The 27,846-nt window shown below is 42.6% G+C and overlaps 1 protein-coding gene across 1 annotated transcript in view; it reads left to right on the top strand.

Annotated features, from left to right (window-relative positions):
• Positions 1 to 27,846, top strand: part of LOC126282387 (ankyrin repeat and SAM domain-containing protein 1A-like) — a 790,528-nt gene that overhangs the window by 400,434 nt on the left and 362,248 nt on the right. The window contains exon 9 of the mRNA XM_049982044.1: positions 16,319 to 17,020. Coding sequence (XP_049838001.1) covers positions 16,319 to 17,020 — 702 coding nt within the window. The remainder of the gene's footprint in view (positions 1 to 16,318; positions 17,021 to 27,846) is intronic.

The raw sequence follows: 27,846 nt of genomic DNA, 5'->3' as shown, positions 1-27,846 counted from the left end.
TTTGTGAAGCACCTGATTGTAGTACACTTTTCTTTAGTGTACAGTGTAATTCTTTATAATCGTTGATTTCGGCTCGTCAAACTAGGTAAAACGACGAGTTGATGCAGTCAAGACTTTTTCGATCGCTTTTCTGATTAGCTGAACAGCCTCTTCTGGAATATGTGGGCCTCCTGCGCGTAATTTGTCGGCAACGTTTCCAGTTCTGTGGATCTTTTTAACAAGTAGCTAGATGTCTTGAGGTGCTGGCGTTTGAAATTTCCCAGTTAACTCCTGCTGCAACTCCATATAACAAAAAAATCATGCAATCGCTCGCAAACAAAAGCCACACGTCCTGATATCGTATTATTCTTATTGATTATACCGAAAAATAATAGGCCCACGTTATCACAGAACTTGATTATGATGATGTGTTATGTAAATGATCCATTAGTTTTTGGAAATGGATGACCACCCTGTATGTGTCGAGCCAATTAAATATTTGCGGAAATACTACATATGATCGTATTTTGATTATTAGTTGATGGTGTCGGACGCCTTTCGGAAATCTAGGAAAAGAGAATCTACCTGAATTTATCACTGCAAGATGTCGTTTTATCGATGAAGCGAGCTCTTTTTCACATAGACTTTTTTCCTAAATCCGTGCTGATTTTTTTGAGAGAAACTTGCTTTCCTCCAGTAACGACATCATGCTTCAGGGTAGCTTTCGTATGAACAAAAAGCTATTAATCAGAACATTTGTAAAACATACGAACTCTATAAATCACGTATCGTATTTCCATTGATGTAGAACGTGTTATGTTCCACGATGAGAGAAGTGCTGAATTTTTAGAAGTACAGGGCGAACCATATAAACCTGAACTAATTCAGTGGGTCATAATTCCCCTCCGACAGCTCGTAGACGCAGGAAAGTAGCTTTAATGGCCTCAGTAGCTCTGGAGGAATCAGAATGAGGTACTACGTTGTTCGATATAATGCCGCGCTTGCTCGGCTCGTGTTAGTTCGTTCGTTGTCTCGTCTGTCGCGGTTTGTAAAGTCTGAGTGTGTAGTTGGGGCCGCGTGACAATAGCGAACAAATTAGTGATTCGTTCACAGTCTTTAGCTGGCAGAAACAAACGGTGCACACTTCGAGAGCCGCTTTTCATCGTGAAAACATATTGGTTACGACACAATAGGCGTTCCGGAAAGAATTCAGTGTACGCAGTGTTCCAACAGGCAACAATTTTAACAATTTTATTGACTGTAAGGAAGCTGGGGACAACTGTGACAATGCTAAACATAGACCATGAGTGAGCGCACAGGCTGTTAATAATGTTCGAAGACGCTGGGCGAACCCTCCAGGGAAATCACTGCGTCGGTTGAGCCATGAGACAGGCACTTCATGTGGCACATGTTAGATAGCTGCGAAGATTTCTGTATTACAACCATACAGAGTGCACATGATGCAAGCATTGCAAGAAACAGGAAATGAGAAAAGGACTTGTTACTGTCGATAGTGTCAGAGGTTTCTTATTCAACGTCCAGACATTCTCCTTATAACTAGATTTACAAGTGAGGAATTGTTCCATGTGTCAGGTTACATCAACACACAAAAAAGCAGATACTGAGATGTAAACCACCATAACATCAACGTAACACCACTGCATGATGAAAAGGTTGGAGTGTGGTGCGCGGTGTCAGCTTCCGGGATTGTTGGCCCCATTTTCATTCGTACAACCGTAGACTGTACAATGTATACGGGCGTCTTCGATACATTTCTGGAGCAGCTGGCTGATGTCAAACCTTCCCCATGTTAGATCCAACAAGCAGCAACATATCGCACGTATAACGCTTCCATACAACATGTAACAAGTTTCCGAATAATCTCGAAAAAATTATGCCCGCCTCCCGCGGTCACCTGACATAACACCCCCGGGTTTTTTCTTGTGAGGGTATCTTAAAAGCTGAGACTATAAGAATAGACTAAGGACAACTGCAGCACTCTGTGAGGTCGTTACACACGAAATTAGCAACATTAGCGAGAATATACTTTAGGAATATGGTGAAACAGTACAGCTGTGCATTGTTGTTGGTAGAGGGCACTTCCAAATTTCCTGTGAGGACTGTGTGTGTGTGTGTGTGTGTGTGTGTGTGTGTGTGTGTGTGTGTGTGTGTGTGTGTGCGCGCGCGCGCGCGCGCGCGTTCGTAATCTTCCAATTGTGTATTATCACCTCCCAGAATTGCGAATGTGTCCCTTTATTGGTTCAAATTTTGTGACTTAATGAAGTATCCAGGTTTGTACGGATCGAGTTACAGCTTTCCACTGCAGGAATCAGTTCGTCATCACTGGCGAATTGTTGTTCTCTCAGGGCTTCCTTCAGTTTTCGGAAGAGAAATAAATTCTACTAGTGCCAAATGTTACGAATGAGGTGGTTGTGGAAAGATTTCATAGCTTTGCCTGACAATAATACACAATTTCATGAGCGGTGGAAAAGTGCGCATTTCCCTTCTGGAGTTAGAACTTTCGCAGTCACTCTTCGCCTCTTCTGCTTTTTATCAAGCCGCTAATTAAGTAAAACATTCCGTAGTACTGCGCCATAATTGTGTGGCAATTTCTTGCATAGTCAACGATTCCGTGACAGTCCGAAAAGATAGATAGCATACCTTCTCAGTAGAGGACTGCGTCCTTGTCTCCGTTACTAGAGGCGATTTTGTAGGTTTTCATTCTTTGCTTGTAACTTTCGTTTCAGTTCCTTTTGTGAATAAAACTATGTAAATCGCTTAATGTATGTATTTATAATGCCGTTTCGGCTACTAACATAATCAGACGAAACCTTAGTGCTTAGAAGATTCGATGTCAGTACCAATAAAACTGATAGGTATTACTGATACTGATGCCGAACCTTGTTTTACAAGTTTCATCTGATGAGAAAAGTAACCGAAACGGCTTTATAAATAAACACGTATATTAAACGATCTAGATGGTTTTATTTACAGTGATCGTACACTCATGCAGAAAATTTGTTTCCTTAATTAATAAATGACAATATGAAGGCTAGCTATCGTCGTTGGTTCGTCAGTCAGAACTGGTCTGCCACTCCTTAGTGAGACTTCCAGACAATCTTTCCCGCATTCAGAATGTCGTATGCTGACGCATTATACCGATACACAGTCACAATTTCATTGCGAATTTCCTTCTCCGCTTTTCCTTGCAAATTCAAGTGGCGAATCATTGCACGCGCCACCACGTTACTCACTACTGCAGCCATCTTGCTTCTTTCCGCTACAGCTACTCCAAAACAATACCACGAATAACAGAAACGGAAACTGCACTGCCAGTGCTAATACACACGTTCAGATACTCACTTTATTTGAAGCCTGCTTGTGTGTGTTGCTGTGCGATTATACGTATACTGAGTGACATCCAAAAGGAATTTTGTAAAAAAACTACACGTGAACTGTATGACGTAGTTTTATTCGAGTTTAAAGGGAATGACGTTGCCTTTTATTGTACTCCCTAAAATTTTATTTTCCATCTAATAAAATACTGAACGATATCAGTATCGCGAAAATAACTGCTGACACGAAAGCGTCTTTCCGTATACCTTCGGTGCCTTCCTATTTCTCCGTTTCTTTCATCAATAGTAATATTTATTTTTGTCACCTGTATGTAAATGGGAACTTATCGGCCATAGTCACGCCAGCTGGACATCTTTTGGGTAACTAATATGCGAATTTCAGTTTCAATTTTGTTTCAAAACTTGAGTAGTAGTGTTCATTACTGCGTTCCAATGTTAGGAAATTATGCGCTTCTGCTGCAGACCGTAGCTGGTTAATATTGCCGTTACCTTTACTACTGTAGGGAATGGTTTTGTGAACAATTGTTCATCATTTTCCGTATTTCAATTTCCATTGCATGTTTTGAAGAAAATGTCAGACTCAATTTCTCCGTACTGAAACCATCTACAGTTTTGAAGCTGATACATGTTTATGAATGGAAATAGACCGTACATTCTTAAGTAGCGCAAATGATGAGTTACACGAGAGGTTATATGTACCTCTGTATTTGGGATACGCTTGTTTTAATCAGTTTACGATATATCTGCTTTCAGTTAGATACGGAAGTGACAATTCGATGTTTGTTGTTTTCGCAAACGGTGATACTACATATTTTAACGAGTATGTGAAGTCAATGTCGATAACGGACGCTCAATCCCTCCGTAGGTGCTCAAACGCCAATTTTGTAAAATTCCTGTGACCGAAATGCGGTCGCGGTCGACATGGCAAGCAGAGACCCGGGTATGCTGCGTTGTTGCTCATCACCATTTTATGTAACAGCGCCGGGGTAAAATTCGAAAGCACTCCAGAGACTCAAGGGGCGAAAGAGTGTGACATTGTTATGTTGATGATAATTTGTTATGAATGGTGACATTAACCTCGTAACTGGATGTTTTCCACAGAACTATTGCAAAAGGCCGTACATATTTTTAATTAGAGGGCTGTGAAATTAAAGTAACAAATATTGTCCGAAGTGACATACGTAATGCATCAGTGGCACGGGGAATTTTTCCACACAGTTTAAAATAGGCAATTGTTAAAGCTTCTTGTAAGGAAGCTGGCAAGAAAGTGTTAAATTATTTTCCAATTTGTTTACTCGCATCTTTTTCTAAAACATTGGAAGAAGTAATGTACTCAACAGTAGACAAACATTTAAGTAGGAACAGTTTACTCAGGATATCACAGTAAGGATTACTCAGCAGAGAATGCAGTTTACACATTCACCCACCAAATATTACAACATTTAAATCATAAAATATTGTTAGTTTGTAATTTTTTGTGATCTTTCCAGCGCATTTGATTGTGTAGATCATGTTATGTTTTTATTTACTTATTGCGTATTTAGCCTCACCGGGTTAGGGCTGTAAAGACTTCTCTCGCATGTGACCAGAAGTAACACATACCAAAAAAATTACATAACAATCACATTAACAATAATTTACGTTATTAAAAAATAATATATGGTAATAATAATAATAATAATAATAATAATAATAATAATAATAATAATAATAATAGTGGTATCAAGAAGGATATTGATTAGTTTAGACCATGTGAAGCCTTGTTTGGTATTGTGAGAAGTGGAAGGCGTAATGAAACAGGAGAGTATTGAAATGAAGGTGACAGTGGGTGTTTGGAAATAACAGAATTTCCATAAAGGACACATGTAGGCAAAAGCGGGGGGGGGGGGGGGGGGGGGTGTTAAGGGAGCGAGTATTGACGAGAGTGAACTGCAGACAAGAATAGTAAAGATATAACTACTCTTATTGTGACAGAAGTTGGGTCATTATCTGTATTTTGAAGTTTTAAAGGAATGTAATTTCTCCATTCTTTTGGTGAAGATTATACCAAGGTCGGGTACCTGATACAGAAAATTGTTTAGAGGACGTAGCAGTTTTGTGTAGCGGTAGAGAGTAGTTTACTTTTTTGAGAGCAAGTATTTCTTCTGTTCAGATGGTAAAAAGGGTTGAAGGTAAACAATACGGAGGTGCAATGATCGAGAAGTCGATAAAGCACACACAGGGTATATTAATATATATTCTAGTCGACACTTTGTGTTGTTCGTATGCAGCAGTGATATGGTCGAAATTGCCGTAAATTGTCATTTATGGCAAAAATATTAAGTTCTTGTTTAATATTTTCCTGTCCAGTTTGGTGCAACTTTTCTCTTTCCGTAAAAATTTCATTTCAGCCGCCTGAACATGGCAAAAATATTCCCTCTTGGCAACCCAGAATTCACTTCCATGCAGAAGAACAGGCACAACGATCACGTGATGGGATTTAATTTTTGTCTCTCTTCGTGTATTTTTTAATTTTCTGTTGTAGTGCCAGGTATACTCTGGTGTCTGTTTCACAGTAATTTAAAATCTGCATCCTTATCTTCGTCAAAAGTAATGTAGCTCCCTAGGTAATTGAAGTGTTGAACGTGTTTCCATATCTGATAGTCAGTTACAGTTTTGTTTCTTACTGGGTATTTCGTAGGCAACGCCGAATCATTCATACGGCAATCAGATTTTTGTAATTTTTTATATTTCTCAAAGTATTTGTATGGAGTGTAGCCATGTATGGAAGTGAAACGTGGACGATAAATAGCTTAGACAAGAAGAGAATAGAAGCTTTTGAAATGTGGTTCTATGAGGAGGTATTGAATAGAATTGGGGAGAAGAGGAGTTTGTGGCACAACTTGACTAGAAGAAGGGATCGTTTGGTTGTACATTTCTGAGACATCGAGGGATCACCAATTTAATATTGCAGGGCAGCGTGGAGGGTAAAAATCGTAGGGGGGAGGGCCAAGAGATGAATACACTAAACAGATTCAGAAGGATATAGGTTGCAGTAGGTACTGGGAGATGATGAAGCTTGCACAGGATACAGTAGCATGGAGAGCTCCATCAAACCAGTCTCAGGACTGAAGACCACAACAACAACAACAAATGGTACGTGAAATTCAGAAATCAAATATCACCCACCCGAAGCAAATCATGAAACTTTGATAAATTGTTGCGAATATCGAAGTTGAAATTTTGCAACAGTCCTGTATATTCCAGGGAAAGACCAATTACTTAAACAGGCACGAGACCCCATGGTAGGGTGCTTACCCACCACGTCAGGATCCTGGTTTCGATTCCTAGTCGATCCTAATTTTTTATCAAAGGATTTTTTTTTACAATCGTTTCTGTCAAGCGTAAAATACACGAAGATGGAAAGAAGTCAGTACTGACTGAGACTGTTATTTGCTGGATCGCTGGGTTTAAGGTTCGTTTCCATCATTCCTTTTTTCCGTTTAGTTCGAATACCTAAAATATAATAAAATTCATCAAATAGAAGCTAATTGCCATATATCTAATTGTCTTTTTAAGAAAAGAGCACGTCTTCGTATTTCTAATTACGCATCTCACACAAAATTCCTCATTTATATGCAGATAAAAATTCTTAATTATCAATATTTTATCAGAGACTGTTAGTGAAGGTTGTTTAACATAAAAATTAGTACCAATTAATTTTTTCAGTCTTAGGTGTTTTATGCGTCAAGTAAATGCTCATGGAACATTCACCATTGTTTCGAAGACTACTACAACCGGTAATCCAACCCAAGTCTCCCACGTTGTAGACAGACATTTCACCACAGAGCCACGGAGCCCGGTGAAGAAAAGAGTTTGTTTTAGGGGTCTGAAGAGGCTCAGAAATCTTCAATGTCGATTTTCTCGAGACTTTTTGAGAGATTGCAGCGAACTGCTTTGGGATATTGATATTTGAGTTCTGAACTTAACATACCACAAATACGTATAAAAAACACAAAATCCGATTACCGCGTGGTCTTCTTGTTACATTTATTGCTATCTTATAATCCTTTCCAAGTAAGAATAAAAGATGGATTGACTTTTGTAGATCGTCGTCAGCATTTGCCATTAAAATGTAATCAGTCAATAATAATAGTATATTATATATTTATTATGGCCTATATGGATCATTTACGGCGTTCTTTCTTTCAAATTTCTGACGGTGTCGTCTATATAATTTTAAAAAGAGTGAATTCCTCCAGTGAATCTCTCTCGTGCACGATCCTCTCCTGCACATACCAGTTAGGTTCCTTTCAGCGTATGCTGATGCAACAGCTCTTCTTAACAATCATAAACAAGCGCTCGCTCAACGAAAGATCCATGCCCAAAGACTGGAAAGCTGCACAGGTCACACCAGTATTCTAGAAAGGCCATCTCACTCTGGCGTCTTCCACCTCTTCGGTTAGTTTTGTGTGTCCATTCTACTTTCAGTGGAACTGTACGCATACTTCCAAATATTTAATGGGTGCAACTGCTTCCAGTAATTATTCTGGAATCATGTAATCATACAATAACGGGTCTTTCCGTCTGCTTAGCGCAGTACATCACATTTGTTAATGTTGAGGGTCTACTGACAACATCTGTATAAAACGTCCGTCTGCTGCATTGCTATACAATGTTCTACTTTTGTCACTTTTATGTTACCAATAGCAACATCCGCGAACAGCTTCATCGAAAATACGACGTTGTCCACTATTTCGATAGTATACAGGCTGGAGAAAAAAGCGTGATAAGATCAGAGCAGGGTAGGGTAAAAATAACCATAGGTTTGAAATGGAGCTACAGCCACAAAAAGACAGCCAAACATCTTCCACCATCAAAGAACACGAAGTAATTGTTACAGAATTCGAACCAAGATGCTGCCAACATCATTTACTTAAGAGGAGTGTCATCGGTGTAGTAAAGCAGCTTACATTACTAAGACTAGGCATTCCGTATAGATTATTTAGGCCTACCAGTTAGATCGCTTTTAGAGCATGCTGATATAGCTCCGTACTGAAATATCGTATACAACCGCTCGTTCGACGAAAGGTGCGTACCTAAAACTGGAAAGTTGCACAGGTCACAGGAATAATCAAGATAGGAAGCAAAAATAATCCGACGAACAACAGACCTTGATTACTGACGTCAGTTTGCAGTAGTATTTTGGTACATATGCTGTGTTTGAACATATAAATTACCTCTAAGACAACGATCTGCTGACACATAGCACCGATTCGCAAAATGCTGTTCGTGTGAAACACAAGTTGCTAATTATTCTTGCGAAGTAGTTGGTGCTATCGACTGAAGATCTCAAATTGATTGCATATTTCTAGATTTCCGGATGCTTTCGATACTTTTCCTCTGAAGCGGCAGACTTCTAATCAGAGTGAGTGCCTATGGGATATCGCGCCAGTTGTGGGACTGGATTCGTGGTTTCCTGTCAGACGTACAGTCAGCGGTAACTGACTGAAAGCCATCCAGTAAAACTTAAGTGATATTTGGCGTTCCCCAACTTAGTGTTATGTGACCAGTGCTCTTTCTAATCTATATGAATGAGTTGGGAGATAATCTGAGCAGCCATCTTAGATTGTGTGCAGGTGATGCTTTCATTTACCGTCTACTAAAAGTCATCAGAAAATCAAAACCAAACCAACTTCAAAATGATTTAGACTAGATATCTGTAAGACGCGAAAAGTGGCAATTGACGCCAAATAAAGGAAGTGAGGTACCAAAAATAAATCCGTTAAATGTTCAAATGTATGTGAATTCCTAAGGGACAAAACTGCTGAGGTCATTGGTCCGCAGACTTACACACTACTTAAACTAACTTATGCTAAGAACAACACGCACACACTCATGTCCCATGGAGGACTCGAACCTCCGGCGGGAGGGACCGCTCAATCCGTGACATGGCGCCTCAAACCGCGCGGCAAGAAAACCATTAAATTTAAGATACGTGATAATCACAGAAATCTAGTAGGAGATAAAGAAAGGATTTAAAAAAGGTTAATTGAATTATGGCAGGAACTTTGGAATAAGAAGAACACGTAAGCTACTTCCAAACATACAGGAACGCTTAAAACTCACATACATCAAACCCACTAGAGGCTTGCTGCACTTTCTTACTGGGCATGGATCCTACCCGACATATTTGTGTCGGTTCGGGAAAAGGGCAACACCAGCTTGTGACTGTGGAGCAGTGCAGGGCACTCCAGACCATGTTGTGTACGAGTGTCCCCTCTTCGACGACGTTGCACAACAATTTAGGGAACAACTGCCGAATAACGATACGCACCACTTGCTCATCCGTGAAAACACTTTTAACGTCCTGAATGACCTAGCAGATGCAATCTCAGGTAAAATCCTCGAAAAGTACCTAAGAAACAACCAATGAAAAATCACCAGACTTGACACGTACACCCTCCGTGTTCCGCCGGGACATGGACTTGGCCAGCCGCCTCACGGCTGGAACCCGCCAGGTTTTCGGATTAGGTGGGGGGGGGGGGGGGGTTAGTACATCATCACCGGATTTGACAAAGCACCGATTACAGCATTAGAAATAGATTAGTTATAGGTTCAGATTAGGATAATAACATTAGTATAGAACTGCAGCGACCAAGTCATCGACCAGCCCAGTGCCAGGGGCTTCCCACTGGGATTAGCTCAGTGGGAAAGGCCAGTAATTATAGGTTTGTATCTTCTTCTGGCACACCTGTGACGCTACAGGTAGAGTAGTCATAGTAACTTGTTAAAAGTAGTATCAAAGTCTAACAGTAGAATAATCCCCATAGTGGTGAAGGATCACAGAATTAACCTGTATTGTTAAAAATAACAATAGCTGCAGATTGTACATTGTAATAGTTAAAAATAGGACCTACTAATGTATTTAGGTAGTAGGTTAAATTGTATCATAATAAAGATTGAGTAAAGAAATTAAAAAAAAAAAAATCTTAAGTCTGTCAGTTCAGCTAAATACCTTGGACTTACAATGACAAACAACTAAAACTGGAACCATCATATAGATACTGTTATGGGGAAGACAAACAGAAAACTGCGTTTTGTTGGCAGAACACTTAAAAGATGCTACTGATGTACTAAAGAGACTATACTACGCTTGTTCGTCCTCTGCTGGTGTATTTCTGTGCAACTTGGGATCTGTATTAGATAGGACTGACGGAGGGCATAGAAAAAGTTTAAAGAAGGGAAGCTCCTTTTTTATTATCGCGAAATATGAGACAGGGTGTCACGGAAGTGATAGGCGAATTGGTATGGCAATCATTAAAACAAAGGCGTTTCTCATTACAGTTCACGAATTTTCGATCACCGATGTTCTTTTCCGAATGCGAAAATACTTCGTTGACGCCCACCTCTATAGGGAGAAATTATCATTGTAATAAAATAGCATAAAGCAGAGCTTTTGTTCGTTTTTCCCACGCGCTGCCCTAGAGTGGAACAGTAGAGAAACAGGTCTGAAGGTGGGTCGATGAGCCTACTGCCAGGCACTTAAAAGTGAATTGCAGAGTAGTCATGTAGATGTGGATGTAGCGCGTAGAAATTTATCTGGTAAGCGAAAGTGTTTTGAGACATCGTCAATCATTCACAAGACGTCAGGAATTTTCGAGAGAGTGTACTATTCACTTCTTCCTCAACGTCAACATTGATGTTGAAGGCAAGAATTTTGAGGATTTTCTGTAAGAAAATATTACTTTAGAGAAAAGGTGGTGTAAAATCTTAATTGCTTTTATCTTCTTCTTTTTCAATGTTGTCTTAATGCACACTTACTGATATTCTGCACTTTTATTCGAAAAAGTTTATTCATGTTTTCTGTACATTAACAAAAACTGATACTGTGGCCTTTACATTTATAACATTCCACCTAAGAATACAGTATGCCGACTATCTTACTGTAACGCTGTTCCTGCAGTACAACGTATTTATCTTGACAAATTAATGTCATTAAGGTGTTTCTAGAGCATTCGATTTAATACTCAAGCTGTACCAACAGACAAAACACAAACTTGGCCAGTGATGGATTTGAATTAAAAGTTCAAAATAACTTAAAGGAATGCAGCAGAGTGACGTAGTAGACCACCGCCAATACTTTAACAGAAGCACACACTTACCGAGCGAGGTAGCACAGTGGTTAACGCACTGGCTCCTGTTCTGGAGAACGACGGTTCAAACTCGTGTCCGGCCGTCCAGGTTAAGGTTTTCCGTGATTTCCTTAAATCGCTTAAGGCAAACGCCGGGATGGGTCCTTGGAAAGGGCACGGCCGATTTCCTTCTCCATCCTTCCCTGATCGGGGCTTGTGCTTCGCCTCTAATGACCTCGTTGTCGACGGGACGTTAAATACCAATCTCCTCCTCCTCCTCCTCCTCCACCTCCACAATCACACCGTGATATTTCCATGCAAAATCACAGCACGTAAGCGCCATGCAAGAGAATTTCAAGCCTCGGTTTTCAGAGAAACTCCATAAGGATCAGATGTGTACACACACACACACACACACACACACACACACACACACACACACACAGATAGAGAGAGAGAGAGAGAGAGAGAGAGAGGAAACGCTAGCGCCATCGCAAACGACAGATGACTAACGCCGTAGGTTATCAGTAGTGAAACTGATAATCAGTAGTTGGGGCAGCATAAACTGAGGCAAGTTTGTTCAGTTTCACACATCACCGTTGGCTGGTTTATGGCCGTATCTCATAACGGTGCATCTGAGACTAGCGGTTGTTTTTCTGGATTCGACGCCCTCTAACCTGCTCTGACCGTAATATAGTTTTCCTCCATCCTGTAATTTGTGAGCAATATCGGTTCAACAACAATTCCTTAGTGTAAGCCCATCGTTACATTGCCTAAAGATTTCTCTGCGTCAAAAACCACTTGTTGGATTCTGTTTGCTCTAAAATAATTATTTGTGTATTTTTAATTTATTTTTCACAATAAAACGGCGTTTCATGATATATCAGCTGCTGGACAAGATTCCGCTGATTTGTAAATCGATATCTGCATGTATACTCAGCAAGTCACCTTGCGATGTGGCGGAGGGTACATCATGTACCACTGCCACTTTCATCCTTTCCTATTCCGCTAGCGTATGAGTCGCGGGAAGAATGATTGTGGTAAACCTCCGTGTTGGCTCAAATCTGTCTAATTTTAGCTTCATTGGCGTTTCGCAAGTTATATTGCCCCACCTAGGGGCAGTAAAATTTCGCTTTTACAACTGTTGACCGCCAGGAACTGTGTGCATTGCGTTTAGTTACGGTTAAGTGTTATTCTGCTCTTTGAAAGCCGTGTACTATTGACTATCCTATTAGCTACATCAGTGCTATTACATTGCTCCTGTTTCGCAATAACATTTGTCGCCTGCTAAGAGAAAATTCTGTGTGTCATCTGCCATGTTTAGAGGTAGATTTTTGAAATATTCAGAAAAGCAATGATCCAGCACAGGGCCTCATGGTACTTCCCCTCCCCCCTCCCCTCCCCCTTTCTTCGCAAATTTACATGACCCTAGTAAGATTACGACCTCTTCCCTATTTGTTGAGACTGGGGAGCAACCTTTTGCTTCCCAATTTCCATATGTGAAGTAAACCATTGTGGAGCTCTTCCTTAATCCTATAATGTTCCAATTTACCGAAAAGTATTCTATGGTCCACCCCGTCAAATGACTCTATTAAATCGAAGAAAATACTTACATTCATCAGCCTATCGTTCAGGCTTGCCTAGTACCTCACACATAAAAGAATAAATAGCAATAGAGAAGAATCTATGCTGATACAGTTTATGATCATGCTGCTGTTTCCATGAACTAGTTGGAAAGAGTACTGTCTGTACCAGGCTGTAAGATTCAAGTAAATCCATTACCATCCTGTTGTCTGGGGAATTAGTCATGCAGTTTATGTTGAAGTCCCTACACAAAATCAACCGCTTGTCTATCTTAAGAACCGAGCGTAGCATATTGTTAAGTCTGGAGAGGAAGGGCCTGTACTGGGGGATCTGTAGAGGCCCCCAATAAAACGTTTTTTCCCCCGGAACTCAAAAATCTTCTGCACAGTCTACAGATACTTGATCATTACAGTGTTTTGTTCTTTCAACTCTCAGGTGTGACATTACAGTTGGCACAAATGGCCACTCTTCCCTTCTGCAACGAACTTCGTGCTAGAAAACAGATAAGTTGTACCCCTCCACGGGAAGCTTAGGTACTTCATCTCCTATAAATGACGCTCTGAGATACAAATAATGTTAATGTCTCAAAGAATTTATATTCCCACGTCAGACATGCGTACTATTGTCGCCAGAAAGCAGGATGATCATATGAAGTGAAGATGGCAACTTCACAACAGTGAGCGCGAGTAGTAGTGTGGTTTGCAGAAACAAAATCGCCGTTCACTGAGCAAAGAAATTATCGTAGGTTTTCTGAAACATTCTGGGGTGCGTGTCATATTGTTTCGGAAGAGACAGTGGAGGACATCAGATAAGCGTTTCTCAGAAGCCCACGTAAGCCAATTCTGCAGACATCTGGGCAACTTAATGTATCCCAGCAACGTTTCATTGTATAGTATACCAGCGTCTTGGTGTGTATACTTACAAAGTGCAAATTCTGCAACACCAAATCCTGAATGGCAAACCATGCTAACAACAATTTGCTCCAGGTATGGTGCAGCATTTGACATGGCTGCCAGCTTCCTGGAATGATCTTTATTATAAGACAAGACAACCTCTCTTGTTTCAGGAAAGGGTAATCTGCATAATGTTTGGAATTTGGGCTCACAACATCTGCATGCTATCATTGAACATGTTCATGATAGCCCTAAACTGAATGTGTGGTGTGGACTAACTGTTCTTTCCAGAAAACACAGTAAATGGGCCGTTGTGTCTCGACTTGTTGGAGAAGTTCTTTTTTTATGCTCAGATGCAAGACTTGCACTTGACATCATCTGTTAACAAGACGGAGGTCCACTGGATTGGACAACAACTGTTCATGAGATCCTGGACACGAAATTCCCCAATTGCCGGTTCAGATGCAGAGGATCCAATGCCTGGCATCCATAATACCCTGACATTAATCCACTGGATTGCTTCTTGTGGGGAGTCATGAAGGACTGTGTGAATCCTACCAAAGTGGGTAATATTCTTGTGTGCAACAGTGACAGTTGGCATGTTATGAAGAACATGGTAAGAAATTTAATACAGACTCAATATTCTTCAAGTTACAAATGGTTCACAGGCAGAGTGAACTGATGATAATTAAATAAACTAGTCTTTTCCCCATGTCTTTGCCTTCCTCATGCATAACCCCTTCCTCCCCTCTCTCTGTCCATTCCCTGCTCTGTCCATCTCAACCTGCCCCCAGCCATGCTCATTGGCACATGTAGCCCCTGCGATACAGTTTAATAAATCAGGCTGATACTACTCCCGCAACACACCTGTCACGCAGGGCAGGCTAGACATCAGTGGCACGAAAATAATTTATTTGTGCATGATGTACGGGCTGCCACGGGAAGCAGATCAATAAAGCAAGCAAATACTACTCCAACAGGGCAGCTTACATTTCTGATCTCGAAAACCGTTTCATGCTCATGACATGTAGGCTGCCCTGCAGAGCACTTTGGTTAGGCAGGCTAATATGTTTAGTACACAACCTGCCTGTTTTGCGCGATAGTCTTTATGCCAGGGGCTGGAAATACATTATTTTGCCCATGTCTCTGCTCCTATTGGAACTAGGATGTTATAAACCTTGCAGTGCTGATACTCGTGAGGCCTGCTGTTTTTATGCAAGATATGGCTGAAATCGATCCAGAGAGGTTGGGGGGGGGGGGGGAGAGGGGGATCCTCAGTGTACATGCAAACAGTCTGCTTTATACTTGTATACATATTGGCATTTTAAAAAAACCCAAAACGATGAAATATTACGCTGAGACAAGTACCTGAAGACACAGGGGTAGCAAATGTCAGGATATACCCCTAAAGTGAATGACAAATGTTGAGTGTGTGACCTCACCAGATCCCGTACCTCATTGCATGAGCAATAGTTGGGGTTGTCGATCCTGTCTTCGCTTATAGGGGGCAGTGCTAGACATTGTTGCAGTAGAGTACTCTGTTTTCGCTTTTGTATTATCTAGTGTGGTACAGTTGTGCTCGTGGTAGTGGTAAAACAATACTACGGTGCAATGGTTTACATTTGCGAAAAGAGCGTAGCCCAGTGGAGCTATGTGTATCACTCCCCCTACTAACGAAAATAGGATCGAAAAGCCCAACTACTGTACATGCGACGAGGCACGACATGGTGACGTAACATTTTCAACATTTGTGATCCACTTTTAGGCCATTTCCGACCTTTTTGGTCCCAAGTGTCTGATATTAAATTACTTGCCTCAGCGTCATCTATGTCCCTTAGGTTTTTTTAAACGTTAATGATACCCACCCTGTATATGTAACAGATTTTTGGCATGCCCTAGCATATCGTGCAATTTCATTATCACATCTTCCGCCCCCCGGTAGCTGAGTGATCAGCGCGACGGACTGTCAATCCTAAGGGCCCGGGTTCGATTCCCGGCTGGGTCGGAGATTTTCTCCGCTCAGGGACTGGGTGTTGTGTTGTCCTAATCATCATCATCATCATCATCATCATCATCATCATTTCATCCCCATCAGCACGCAAGCCGCCGAATTGGCGTCAAATCGAAAGACTTGCACCAGGCGAGCGGTCTACCCGACGGGAGGCCCTCGTCACACGTCACTATTATTATTATCACATCTACCGCATATTTTATTTTTTTCTGGGCCTTTGAAATGTGAGAGGGTTGAAGAGGACACCCTGTATTATGAGCAGTATTGGCCTTATAACACTACTTTATTGTACTTTTACGTATGAGAATCGATCTCCGTCGAGAACACTGAGCAGTGTACTGTTTGCTATAAAATGGCTGTCACGTGTTTCGTGATCCGCAGCCGACGCCCCCGAAGAAGCCGCCGCGGCGCAACCTGTCGGTGTCGCCGACGCACGCGACGCCGCCGGCGCTGATGAGCCTGTCTGCGGACAGCGGCGGGTGCCGCGCGCCGCAGGGCCACAACTACGAGTACCTGTACCTGGCGCGCAGCGGCCGCAGCCACGGCGACCTGCGGCGCGGCCGCTCGGCCGACCAGTACGTCGACATGCGGCCGCCGGTGGCGCTGCTCGCCACCTCGGCGCACGAGGCGGGCGCCGGCGGGCTGCCGCTGCTGCGCGCCCAGAACCCGCGCCGCAAGCTGCGCCGCAGCCACCACTACGAGAACTACGAGCCGCCCGCGACCGCGGCCGCCGCCGCGCCCGTCACCGTGTACGCGGGCGGCGGCCGGGGGCGGCTGGCCGCGGCGGCGGCGGCGGCGGCGCGGGACCGCGAGGCGGAGGACGGCAGCCTGGCCGACGCAGAGGACGCGGCCGCGGGCGCCGACGAGCCGGCCGGCTCCACGTTCGTGTCCAACGCCTACATCACGCTGCGGCCGTCGCAGGAGAGCCTGGCGGACGCGGGGGCGGAGGCGGCGGGCGCGCGGCCCCTGCAGACGCCGCTCAGCCCCACGCACTACCAGCAGCCGCCCACGCCCGACCACCCGCCGCCGTCGGCGCTGCAGGCCGAACGCAGCATTCACGAACGCATCCGGCCGCTCTCCCAGGTATCGCTCGAGTTCCTCTGCGACGTCTGACGACCCCCTCTGTCCGCCCCGCACTATTCCCACTCTTCCTAGGCGCCACAGCCACCCGACTGTTCCTTAACACACTGCTGTCAAGTAACGTGCTGGCGAAACCGAGTACTTCACACTATCTTAAGGAAACATAGTGACCGTCTTGTAAAGTTACTTTAATGTGTTGATGGATTCCTTACTCACATATTGCTACAAGGTAACTACAAATATTAAGTTACACATTATTATGGCAAGCCAAGTAATCTTCATTGAATGCTGCACTGCACTTCAAAGTGACACGGATACGTAATACCATTTTTCAGCATAGTCACAAAGTCTCTGTGAAAGTCGGTCGGTCTCACAGTCATTCGAGCTATTTGAACGGCCTCCTAGTCGAAAAATCTGTAACTGCTGTGAATAAGCTCCGCGATGCCTTGACAATATATATATACAGGGTGTTACAAAAAGGTACAGCCAAACTTTCAGGAAACATTCCTCACAGACAAATAAAGAAAAGATGTTATGTGGACATGTGTCCGGAAATGCTTAATTTCCATGTTAGAGCTCATTTTAGTTTGTTCTTCCACCTACGCTCAATGGAGCACGTTATCATGATTTCATACGGGATATCTGCCTGTGCTGCTAAAACATGTGCCTTTACAAGTACGACACAACATGTGGTTCATGCACAATGGAGCTCCTGCACATTTCAGTCGAAGTGTTCGTACGCTTCTCAACATCAGATTCCGTGACCGATGGACTGGTAGAGGCGGACCAATTTCATAGCATCCACACTCTCCTGACCTCAACCCTCTTGACTTTCATTTATGTTTCAAGTCACGCTGGTACGTTCTGTTGCTGTGTGTTTCCATTCCATGGTTAATGCGATTTGAAGAGAAGTAATAAAATGAGCTCTAACATGGAAAGTAAGCGTTTCCGGACACATGTACACATAACATATTTTCTTTTTTTTGTGTGTGAGGAATGTTTCCTGAAAGTTTGGCCGTACCTTTTTGTAACACCCTGTATATATATTTGGCTCACGGGCCACTTGACCATCTTCTTCTTCTGTGCGAATGCACAAACAGTGCTCGAACTTTTACGGGAATCGGCAACGCGCCGCGAGTAATGAGTATAATGGGCGGGGGCACTACGAATGTAGTGCGGGACAATACGTTGAGAATGCGGGTTTCGTGGGAGGCGTGCCAGAGATAAATCCCTGCAGTCGCGCTATCCTCTGTGTCCTCGGCGGCTCAGATGGATAGAGCTTCTGCCATGTACGCAGGAGATCCCGGGTTCGAGTCCCGGTCGGGGCACATATTTTCATCTGTCCCTGTTGACGTATGTCAACGCCTGTAAGCAGCTAAGGGTGTTCATTTCATTGTAATATCATTTGTGTTCGATGCTGATGGCCTTCCTTCCCGATCATCCTCAGCCATTTCTATATCTACATCTATTCTCTGCCAGCCACTGTGAAGTATGTGGCATAGGGTACTGAGCGCGAGAAAAGTGATCGTTTAAATGCTACTGTACCTGCTCTAATTAATCTAACCTTATCCTCAGGATCCCCGTGGGGGCTATATGTGAGGACTGTAGTATATTCCAAGAGCCACCATTTAAAGCCTGCTCTTGAAACATTGTTAGTAGACGTTCTCGGGACAGTTTCAGTCCATCTTCAAGAGTCTGCCAGTTCAGTTTTGAGTGGGCTTGGTCAGATTGTTGGCACCTTGCCACTACGACTGGACTAGATGTTCAATTGGGTCCCGACATAATTTCGTGGTGAATCCATGTTTTGCCCACAACAGTCGTATTGTTCCGCGTACTTCAACTTTGGAGTACGTTTCCGGCTGCATGAATAATTGGGGTGGAACGAATGGAAAGGAAACGGAGTGGGAAAGAGAAGGAAGGAAATAATTACCTCCAACCGCGTGCATTGCGCCAATGCAACGGCAAGACTCAAACATTTGTCCCCGATCGGCCACAGAACAGTTGTCTTAACCGCCTCAGCCATCCGAACACGCTTCCCGTCACACCAAAATTCCCAACTTACTATTCGCCACATTACAACGACCTCTTTCCATTAGCCTCTACTTCCAGATTTCTGATTCCCGTAGGACTTAGGCGTTGGTTGTGCATTCACACTGAAACTTGCTCATCAAGCAGCCGTCGCACCCATAGAATTATAAATTTCAGTGGTGTCTGTCCTGTCGGATATGTCCTACAGAACACACACCGCTCATATATACATTTCCAGTTGCCGCACACTCTGATGCTCCTGTTATCAGTACCACAGGAGAACTGTGTGTGCAGGAAACGAAGAACATGTACTCTCTTCAGACAATGCGCCACTCTCGTTGCTCAGTGGTCTTATTGTGTAACGACAAGAGTAACCTACTTTTTAAAGTCATTTCGTAGAACAATTAAATATTTAAGGTTGCAAAACGAAGTAAGTGCATTTAGGTTTCACTTCGGATTTCGGCCGACTGGACCGTCATCAAGAAGCAACTGACTAGCATCAAACTAGAGACACAAGTGTGAAGCACACCAGATATTAAAGATACTATAAACTCACAGAATCTGTGGTCATGACATTATGTGTGGAATCTCAGATCGATAGCTCACTTGGATCATGCACCTAACTGTTAAATTACAGAGTAAATGTTCACTCAGCAGTGGAGTGTGCTCTGCTTTGAACGCTGACACATTAAAACTGTGTCCACGACCAGGACGCTTAACTCGATAGCTTTGCCTTTCACATGCAAGTGCTCAATCCACTGAGCTCTGAGCTAACCAAGCACAACTCACGACCAACCCCACAGCTTTATTTCCGCCAGTACCCCGACGTGTCTTGAGTGGCTGAGTCAGCAGAGCAAAGGTGCGAGAGTCAAAGGCCCCAGGTTCGAGACCCCGTTGTGCATATAGTTTTATTCTGCCAGGAAGTTTAATATTTAATTGCAGTTTATAATACGAGTAAAATCAAATATCGTAACTAAAGAAACCATGCAAAACTAAAACATACAACTAGTGTCAATGTTAGTCTGTCTGCTAACTGAAGTGTGAGGAGTCCACTCCCCACACTTCCCCTACCATCCTATATCACAAGGAGCAAACTACACTCTATTTCCAAAGGCTATACTGACCTTCCGGAGCTCCTCTTCCAAACCAGTGGTTGCGCAGTGCACAGACATGGCTGGATAGTATTTATTTTCCATAAATCACCAAACGCTGCACTGCAATATTAGAAGGCAAACTGATTCTTAGAGGTCGTGCATGTCAGTTGTAGGTTCTTCTGGGAAAGACCATTTTTCTTCCACAAGCGCTGCTCGCTCTTCTGCTTACAGACACACCATTCTAGGGGCTGTAAGGAAAAACAAAGTAAGGTATAATGACAATTCTACTGTGGTACACGTTTGTGGATACGAATGTGATTATTGAATTTACAGCCTTGTTTGTGTATTGAACCGGGGACCTACATACGACGGAGAGGCTTCGTCCTGCCGTAGCCCTCAGTGGTTGACAATCCTACAACAGGCCACAGTATTCCACCCACCTCACCGCCGCCCCACACCGAACCCAGTTTTATTGTGCGGTTCGGCCCCCCAGTGGACCCCCACCCCTCTCTCTTCCCGGAACGTCTCACACCAGACGAGCGTATTCCCAAATGTTTGCGTGGTAGAGTAATTATGGTGTACGCGTACCTGGAGACAGTGTTCGCTCAGCAATCACCGACATAGAGTAACTGAGGCGGAATAAGGGGAACCAGCCCGCATTCGCGGAGGCAGTTGGAAAACCGCCTTAAGAACCATCCACAGGCTGGCCGGCACACCGGACCTCGACGCTAATCCGCCGGGCGGGTTCGTGCTGGGGTCCGGCACGGCACGCCTTCCCAATCTGGAAACAGCGCGTTAGACCGCGCGGTTAGCCGGGCGGGCACTTACAACCTTAGTATTACATTCATACAACGTGTATCTTTTAATTTTTTCATACAACGTGTATCTTTTAATTTTTTGTGTTCATTATGCTCTGTGTTTGCATTACCCATCGTGCAAATAGTAATTTAAAATGCATGGTGCATAAGGGGAGGGACGAGCGCTCGATTTGACATTTCTCACGTAATTTCTTGACCAAATACTGTGTGTCTTGACAGATCTTTGTTTCTAATGTTTAATTTTCTACGCTCTAGTGTCCCTTGTGGACGCTGGTCAGTTGTTTCCTGTCAGTGGTCCAATAAGCCAAAAACAGGTTCCAAGGAAACAAATGTTAGTGGTAGAAGAGAAGTTTGTTTTTTGACATTATTACCCCATTAGATTCACAAAACGATCATAAACGGTTTCGACTTACTACGATGTTATCATCAGAAGTTCTGTTAAAAAAGAAAGAAAAGGCGTGATAGTAAACTACTACGATACTAGATTATGTTATGGGCCACTCTTAGGTTGAGGAATTACTTACGTATCGTATTCATTTACATAAGATTGTGTGCTTTCTAGTTTTTTTTTTACAATTCCTCTTTTATATCTTGTTACGCAGATTGCCTAATGATGATTTGCTAATAAGTCGAAATCTATAATGATACCTTGATCTGAGACCAAAATATTAAATAAAAAACTTTCGTGTTGCTTCTCAGGTACCTCTTGACTCATCTAACGCTATACTTCGCTCATGTAGGGGATGCAGATCGTTGATTTGTTGCGTTTCGGGCTGAATGCCCACCAAGGTTTCATTTCCGGTGTCGCTCGTTTGTTAATGCCAAACATTTGCGCCGGAAATGTTGAAAATGCGAAGGACGAAGAAGAAAGGTTTTTTCACCTGTCTGATCACAGTGGACAAATGCTGGGTTCACTATTACGGCTCAGAAACGAAAGAAAGAAATGCACAATGGAAAACACGTTCCCCCACCACCAACGAAGACTAGATTCATCGTCGCTGCCAATAGAAGGCAGTATTCCGCCTGATTGTGATCACCATGTGATTTCTGGACTTTTTCCCAGCGTTGCAGATACGAAGTCTATTTATTGGATGATGCTGAAATTGCTTGAATAGTACCGTTTCATTCTTGTAAAATCTTCTGATCCGGCCGTCCTCCTGAGGCCTTCTTCCAGCAGTGGCTGCACACTGTGCCACACAGTCAAAATTTCGCTAATTTGAGGAAAGTAGTTTCCGCGTTTATCGGCATAGATGTCTATGATCAGCTATTGAATTACTTCTACGTGATTGGTGGAAGCGATCAGCGCTATCCAAGTGGCTGGAGGGCGTGAAATAGTGGCCATCAGTTGGCGTAAGTTTTACAGTACGCCATTTGTGCGGCCGGTTCTTGAAATAAGACCTCAACAAGAAGGCAGGATCGGAAGAGTCAACAGGAATTGTGTGGTAGCAGTACCCAAAAACATTTATCATCTATAACGGGTGCGAAACCTACGTTTTTTCATTTTTTGTGTGCAACAAGCCGAACAGTTCCATATTCGTGGACAATGTTTGAAACAGTAGACTTGTCTTCTTCAGAGGCTGCGTACTAGGGCGATGAAAGTTCTCATTTCGTGTACACTGGCCAGATGGGCTTTTAGCACGTTCGAGATCTTAGCTTCTGCACTTGTCGAGGACAAGTAGACTACTCGCTGAAATATTCTGCAAAAGAATCTTCTACGGGGATGGTGAAACCAGCAATATCAGGCGACATCATGACTCGACACTTTCGCGTCGCCTTTTTTTTTTTTGTTTTCTCCCTCTGAGCTACATTCTTTTGGTATTTCAGTATCGACTATGTTACTTACGTCACTGGTGGATAGAATTAGCGCTTACCTCGTGGTGTCTGGCAAGATGACCTGAGACCGATGAAAGAGGAATAGCACGAGTACCAAACATTATTCAGAACATAATTTTTAACCATTAAACGCTCTGTTTATCTGATTAAAAAATGTATCCTGCAAATAGTGTTCATGAAGTCAGCACCACCTTTCTCTTTTGTGACGCTCCCTTTGCATAGCAATGCTCTGGCATTGGTCTTAATCTCCATAAACAATTCGTAGCTGATTGCCGCTGATGGGTTGAGAGACGCCTATCGCTTCGTAAAATAATTGCTCTGCTCTGAATGCACAAATTCTCCGTCATTTCTTCAAACTAACATCAAGCGCGTGCGTCCATTATTTTGTTCCCGTAATCAATCAGCAATTGTCCACAGGTGTGTGAAAGGTGCCACAGTGTCACTCATTCACAGTTATACACTTATTTATCGCCCTTAAACATACTGATGAAATACAGCAAATTACGAGGTATTTTTTCTTGACCTTCCTCTAGTTACCTTGAATAATGTCTCATAATTTAACGAAGATCCTGTTAGTCCTAATGCCAATTTTTGTTTCTCTGTAACAGTCTTGTTTTAAGAAACCATCGGGCCCAGCACCTACCCCTCAAGCTCTTGTGCACAAATTATGTTACTCATTAGGCTCTCTAATGTTAGAGAAAGGGATATTGGTGAGGAATACTCCGCAGGAAGCTAGGTGTAAAGAAAATGAAATAGCCATCCAAATTCACCAAAAATCGTAGGCTACTAGGACGTAAAAATTATACATGAAAAATTGCACGGCGATAGAACGCCAAAACTGACAAAGACGAGATAGTCAACTGTGAACTGCGGAACTGCGTTGTTGCAGTCTGAACTTAATCTGGAAACAGTCTTTCAAATCCCAGCAGAAGCAATCCGTCAAAAACGCCGTCAGTACCGATACGATCTTTCATATGGAGCCTAGCGCTATCGCCATTGCCAGCCATTCTTATTGCGTATTATTAAAATTTTAACTGACAATTGGACGTAAGTTTCAACTTACGTTGTTCAGTGAATAGCAGTGCATGTGAATGAAACACATGATTTTTCACTACAGTTGTTAACACTCAGTATTGAAGTCTGTGATAACAAATGAAAAGCTCCAGTTTGCTTTTGTTCTACAATATTATTTTTATTGCTAACCGGTTTTCGGTTTATAAGGCCATCTTCAGACATTAAAAAATAATATTGTAGAACAAAAGCAAACTGGTGCTTTTCATTTATTATTAAAATTTTCTCCAGCTTAGAGCCACGTCATTTGGTTAAATTTAAACGAGGTTTCGGATGATTGAATGCTCCTGCTCCACCGTCAAGTCACCACTGGACAACTGCCAAGGAACAGTCGTCTGGAAGCTCGTTAATATCTAATTCGTACAGTCTTCTTCACAATAATTGGGATTCAGTTCACAGTGCAGCCACAGATTTAGTCCTTCCGTGGTTTCTCCCGGTCACTTTTTTTGATGAGGCCAGGCCACAGTTGCACGCCGTCCCCCATCCTCCTCACCTCACTCGCCCCATTCTCCTTCACCTTCACCTTCCTCCCATCATTCTCACCTTCTTGCCCTACTGTTTCTCCTCTCCCTTCCTTCACCCATTATTTGTCCTATTCGGACGTCACCGTCGAACTCAATGTGGACGAGACGATAAACCGTAGCCTTTATCTTTTCCTACCTTCACTCCTCTACCTACTAACAGATCTTTTCTGCCTTAACTGCAGAGCGTGATTACTAACGAAAACCTGCTAAAGTTGACAAGTGGTCTTCTATAATTACTCTAAGAAATTTGTAACGTTTCTTCTGTTTAATTTAACTTCTGTGACAAGTAATTTTCTTGTGGAACTATCATGTTTCTTTAACGTAGGAACATAGAAAAACTAACTCCGGTCTTGCGATTTTTTCAGAAAACATGTAACAGTGATGAAGAAGTTCATAATTTGGACCCCAAAAGACAGCATGATTTTCGAAGGCTGTCGATCTGATCACCGCGTCCGACACCGCTCCTCAGCCGTTGTCAAGCAGACGAGAAACATGTTTCGGATGTAGTTTTAAATTTTAGGCAGTTTCGTTAACATAGTAGAATGTCATCGACAGCTGATATACAAGCGAACTGGTTTGTGCAACAAGTTGCTATTCTTAACTGTTAGTCATGCAGTTGCCACAGAGATGGAGCAAACCGTTGTCTGTTTGTCTTTAATTTAGTAGCTGCCAAGACTAAAAGAGATTTACTTACTTAACTCACTACTTCCTATAAGATACTTTGCTTACTGGCTACTGTCACTAGCAGACCAATACGCAGTTCAGAAATCTATTTCTCTTTGTCTCTATTAAGTATCAGGTTACTTTTGAATAACAAAGTAGATTGTTAGAAACATCAAAAGACAACCCAAGCTACGATATTTATTGAATCGCTATTTTGCTAAAAAGGTGCTTGCTAACCAGTTTCGATAACTACCATCATTTCAGTAGCCAACCACTAAAAACACCAAAAATAAAGGCGTATTTTTGCATATAACAAACAGCCTTCGGGCTCCTTATTAACTCATATAAAGTATAATAAAATTATCGATGTAACTTAGCAAATGCGGCGGAAGGTGACCCAAACCTGAAAAGGTGCTTGAATGAAACGAAATACCGTGTTGTGCAGAAGACTGCATCTTTCCTTGTTCCATTAAATCATCGTAAACGATAATGTTTCCTTAGGAAATCCAACTTAAATCTGCGTTGATTATATCCATTTCAGAGAATGTAGCATGAGTATTCGACACTTAATGTGCTTTATGGAAGAAAAATGTGTGTTTTTTTAGTATATAGACAGCTGAACACAGTACGATTACCCTGGATAAAATGTAAAATGCATTCTAGAAAGAATAGGACGGCAAGTAAATGTAGGAGTACCTGAATCAAGAAAAAAATTGTTGGCGATCACTTCGTGACTCTCGGGAAGAAGTACTGAAAAAATAGCAGTTTATCAAATTAATGTAACTGCGTCATATTAATTTTACGTGTATGATGTTTTAGGGTTTATTCGAGACAGCAATACAAATGACGGCAGAGGAGGCATAATTTAAAATATACGCTGGCATGAATTTTATTTGCCGTTTCTTGTACGGTAGTATGCTCAGAAGTTGCCGTTATTATTAGACTTGTCGCGTAGATTCCAATATCGCGGCATCAGTTTATTACAAAACACTGTTTTCTCGTATTTCATATCTGATGACTGTATTTCACTGAAAAGAGAGAACGTCGATGACATATTTCTTCTCTCTTACTTTCTACCCACCTTTCGAGAAATCTGTGTGAGTGTCGAGATTGTGTAATTTCGTCACAAACTGTTCTCTACTGTTTCGATGTAATTACAAACCCAAACTATGAAGGGAACGTTAATCTGGTTCCCCGTCCACTATAAGGAATGCCTTACACAGTTGTCCACACTAACTAACGCATAAATTTTTCCTTCACCCGAATTCGCTTCTTAGTGTATCTTCGTCGCCGTTACTTAAGACTGCAATAAGCGGCAGCTAACTAAACGAAGTACTAAAAGGAGCAGATAATCATTTCCCAGTTAACCTGAAGAAGATAAATTCTTGTACGTTAATGCAACTACTTGAGGTAATGTTTCCTTTTCATTCGTGAGGAGGTTTCCACATCTCGGTTTTCAGCACCTGCGCACGTCATTCATGTACAGATTTCTTACTTCGCATGCTTTCATTTCTTTTTGGCTTGTACAGTGGGGTTATGAAATTTTACTAATAATTTGGCACGCTATTCTATTCTGTTTATATGCTGTAATTTGTATCGGTACACGAATGGTCCTAATCTGCATGAGATGCTTTATTTCACTCAATCAAGGCACTTTCGATCGACTCGATCTTAAGCTTGAACACCACAAACCGCGTATTACGTGTTACCGGGTATTTGTGTGGGATATTTTACAATTTCGCGCGATCTTTCGCAAGATACTATAGTCCGTTCCATGAACGTTGCCGGTTCGCGCATATCGAGGCCCAGACGAGGATTGTACTGTTGACGATTCCTAGCGAAAGTTTTGATACGCGCATGCGCGTTCTTTCCGCTTGAGGAAAGTCTATATCCTGCACATTATGTCTCTCGCTTGCCAATGTGGAATGTATTACTTACAACCACCATCAGCGGTGACAACTCGCAAAATATGGAATAAAAATTCACTAAACAAATCGCTACAGTCACGTTTAATGCTCGCATTAGCGACGACATTCAGAGCAGAGTGCTCAGAACACTTCTGTGCGCTCATTGGCTGTCGGGAAGGCCTGATGAACCTAAACTCGACCGCCATCGTCCGTGACTCCAACTACAACGCTCTAAGCGAGAAGGGTACCTGGACTTGCGTTCAGGAGGGCAGCAGCTTCAATTCCCGTCCGTCCGTCCATCCATCCATCCATCCATATTCATGTTTTCGTCGTTTCCCTAAATTTATCAGGATAGGACCCGAAACGGCCTCTTTGAAAAGGGCACTATTTCCTTTCCCACTCAGAACTTCAGCTCTGATAACCTAGTCGTCGACAGGACATTAGATCCTAACCTTCCTTTTAGTCATGTGGCTCTCAGATTGGTGCAAGCCTTTCGATTTGATCCCACTTCCTCACCTTGTGGTGACCTTTAATGTTTAGTTCATTTAGCATACATTCATTTGGAATGTGGAGTTGGAGCGCATTCTTTCGACACCTTTCCACAAAACCCCTCTATGGTGATCACAGTGAATCAAACCTCACCACTTTAGTAGCTGTGAACGCTAACCGCTTAATCACTAACTTAGTCAGTACCTTAACTTTCCACCGAAGGGCAAAACAGCGTAGGCTACGACATAGACGCACCCACATTAGCTTCAGAATTCGAACGTTCGATGTTTTTGGTTGGCGGCATATCGTCTAAGCTATTACAGCTAAACGTCGATGAATCGGTCATTGGACGTTCCTAAGTTCATGCACACCCTTCTGTCGTGTAACTGAGGGTCTACTCTG

The sequence above is a fragment of the Schistocerca gregaria genome, chromosome 7 (genome assembly GCF_023897955.1).
Source record: "Schistocerca gregaria isolate iqSchGreg1 chromosome 7, iqSchGreg1.2, whole genome shotgun sequence".
In the NCBI taxonomy this organism is placed as follows: Eukaryota; Metazoa; Arthropoda; class Insecta; order Orthoptera; family Acrididae; genus Schistocerca; species Schistocerca gregaria.
Note: the sequence above shows the minus strand (reverse complement) of the source record. Positions and strands in the feature narration are given on the sequence as shown.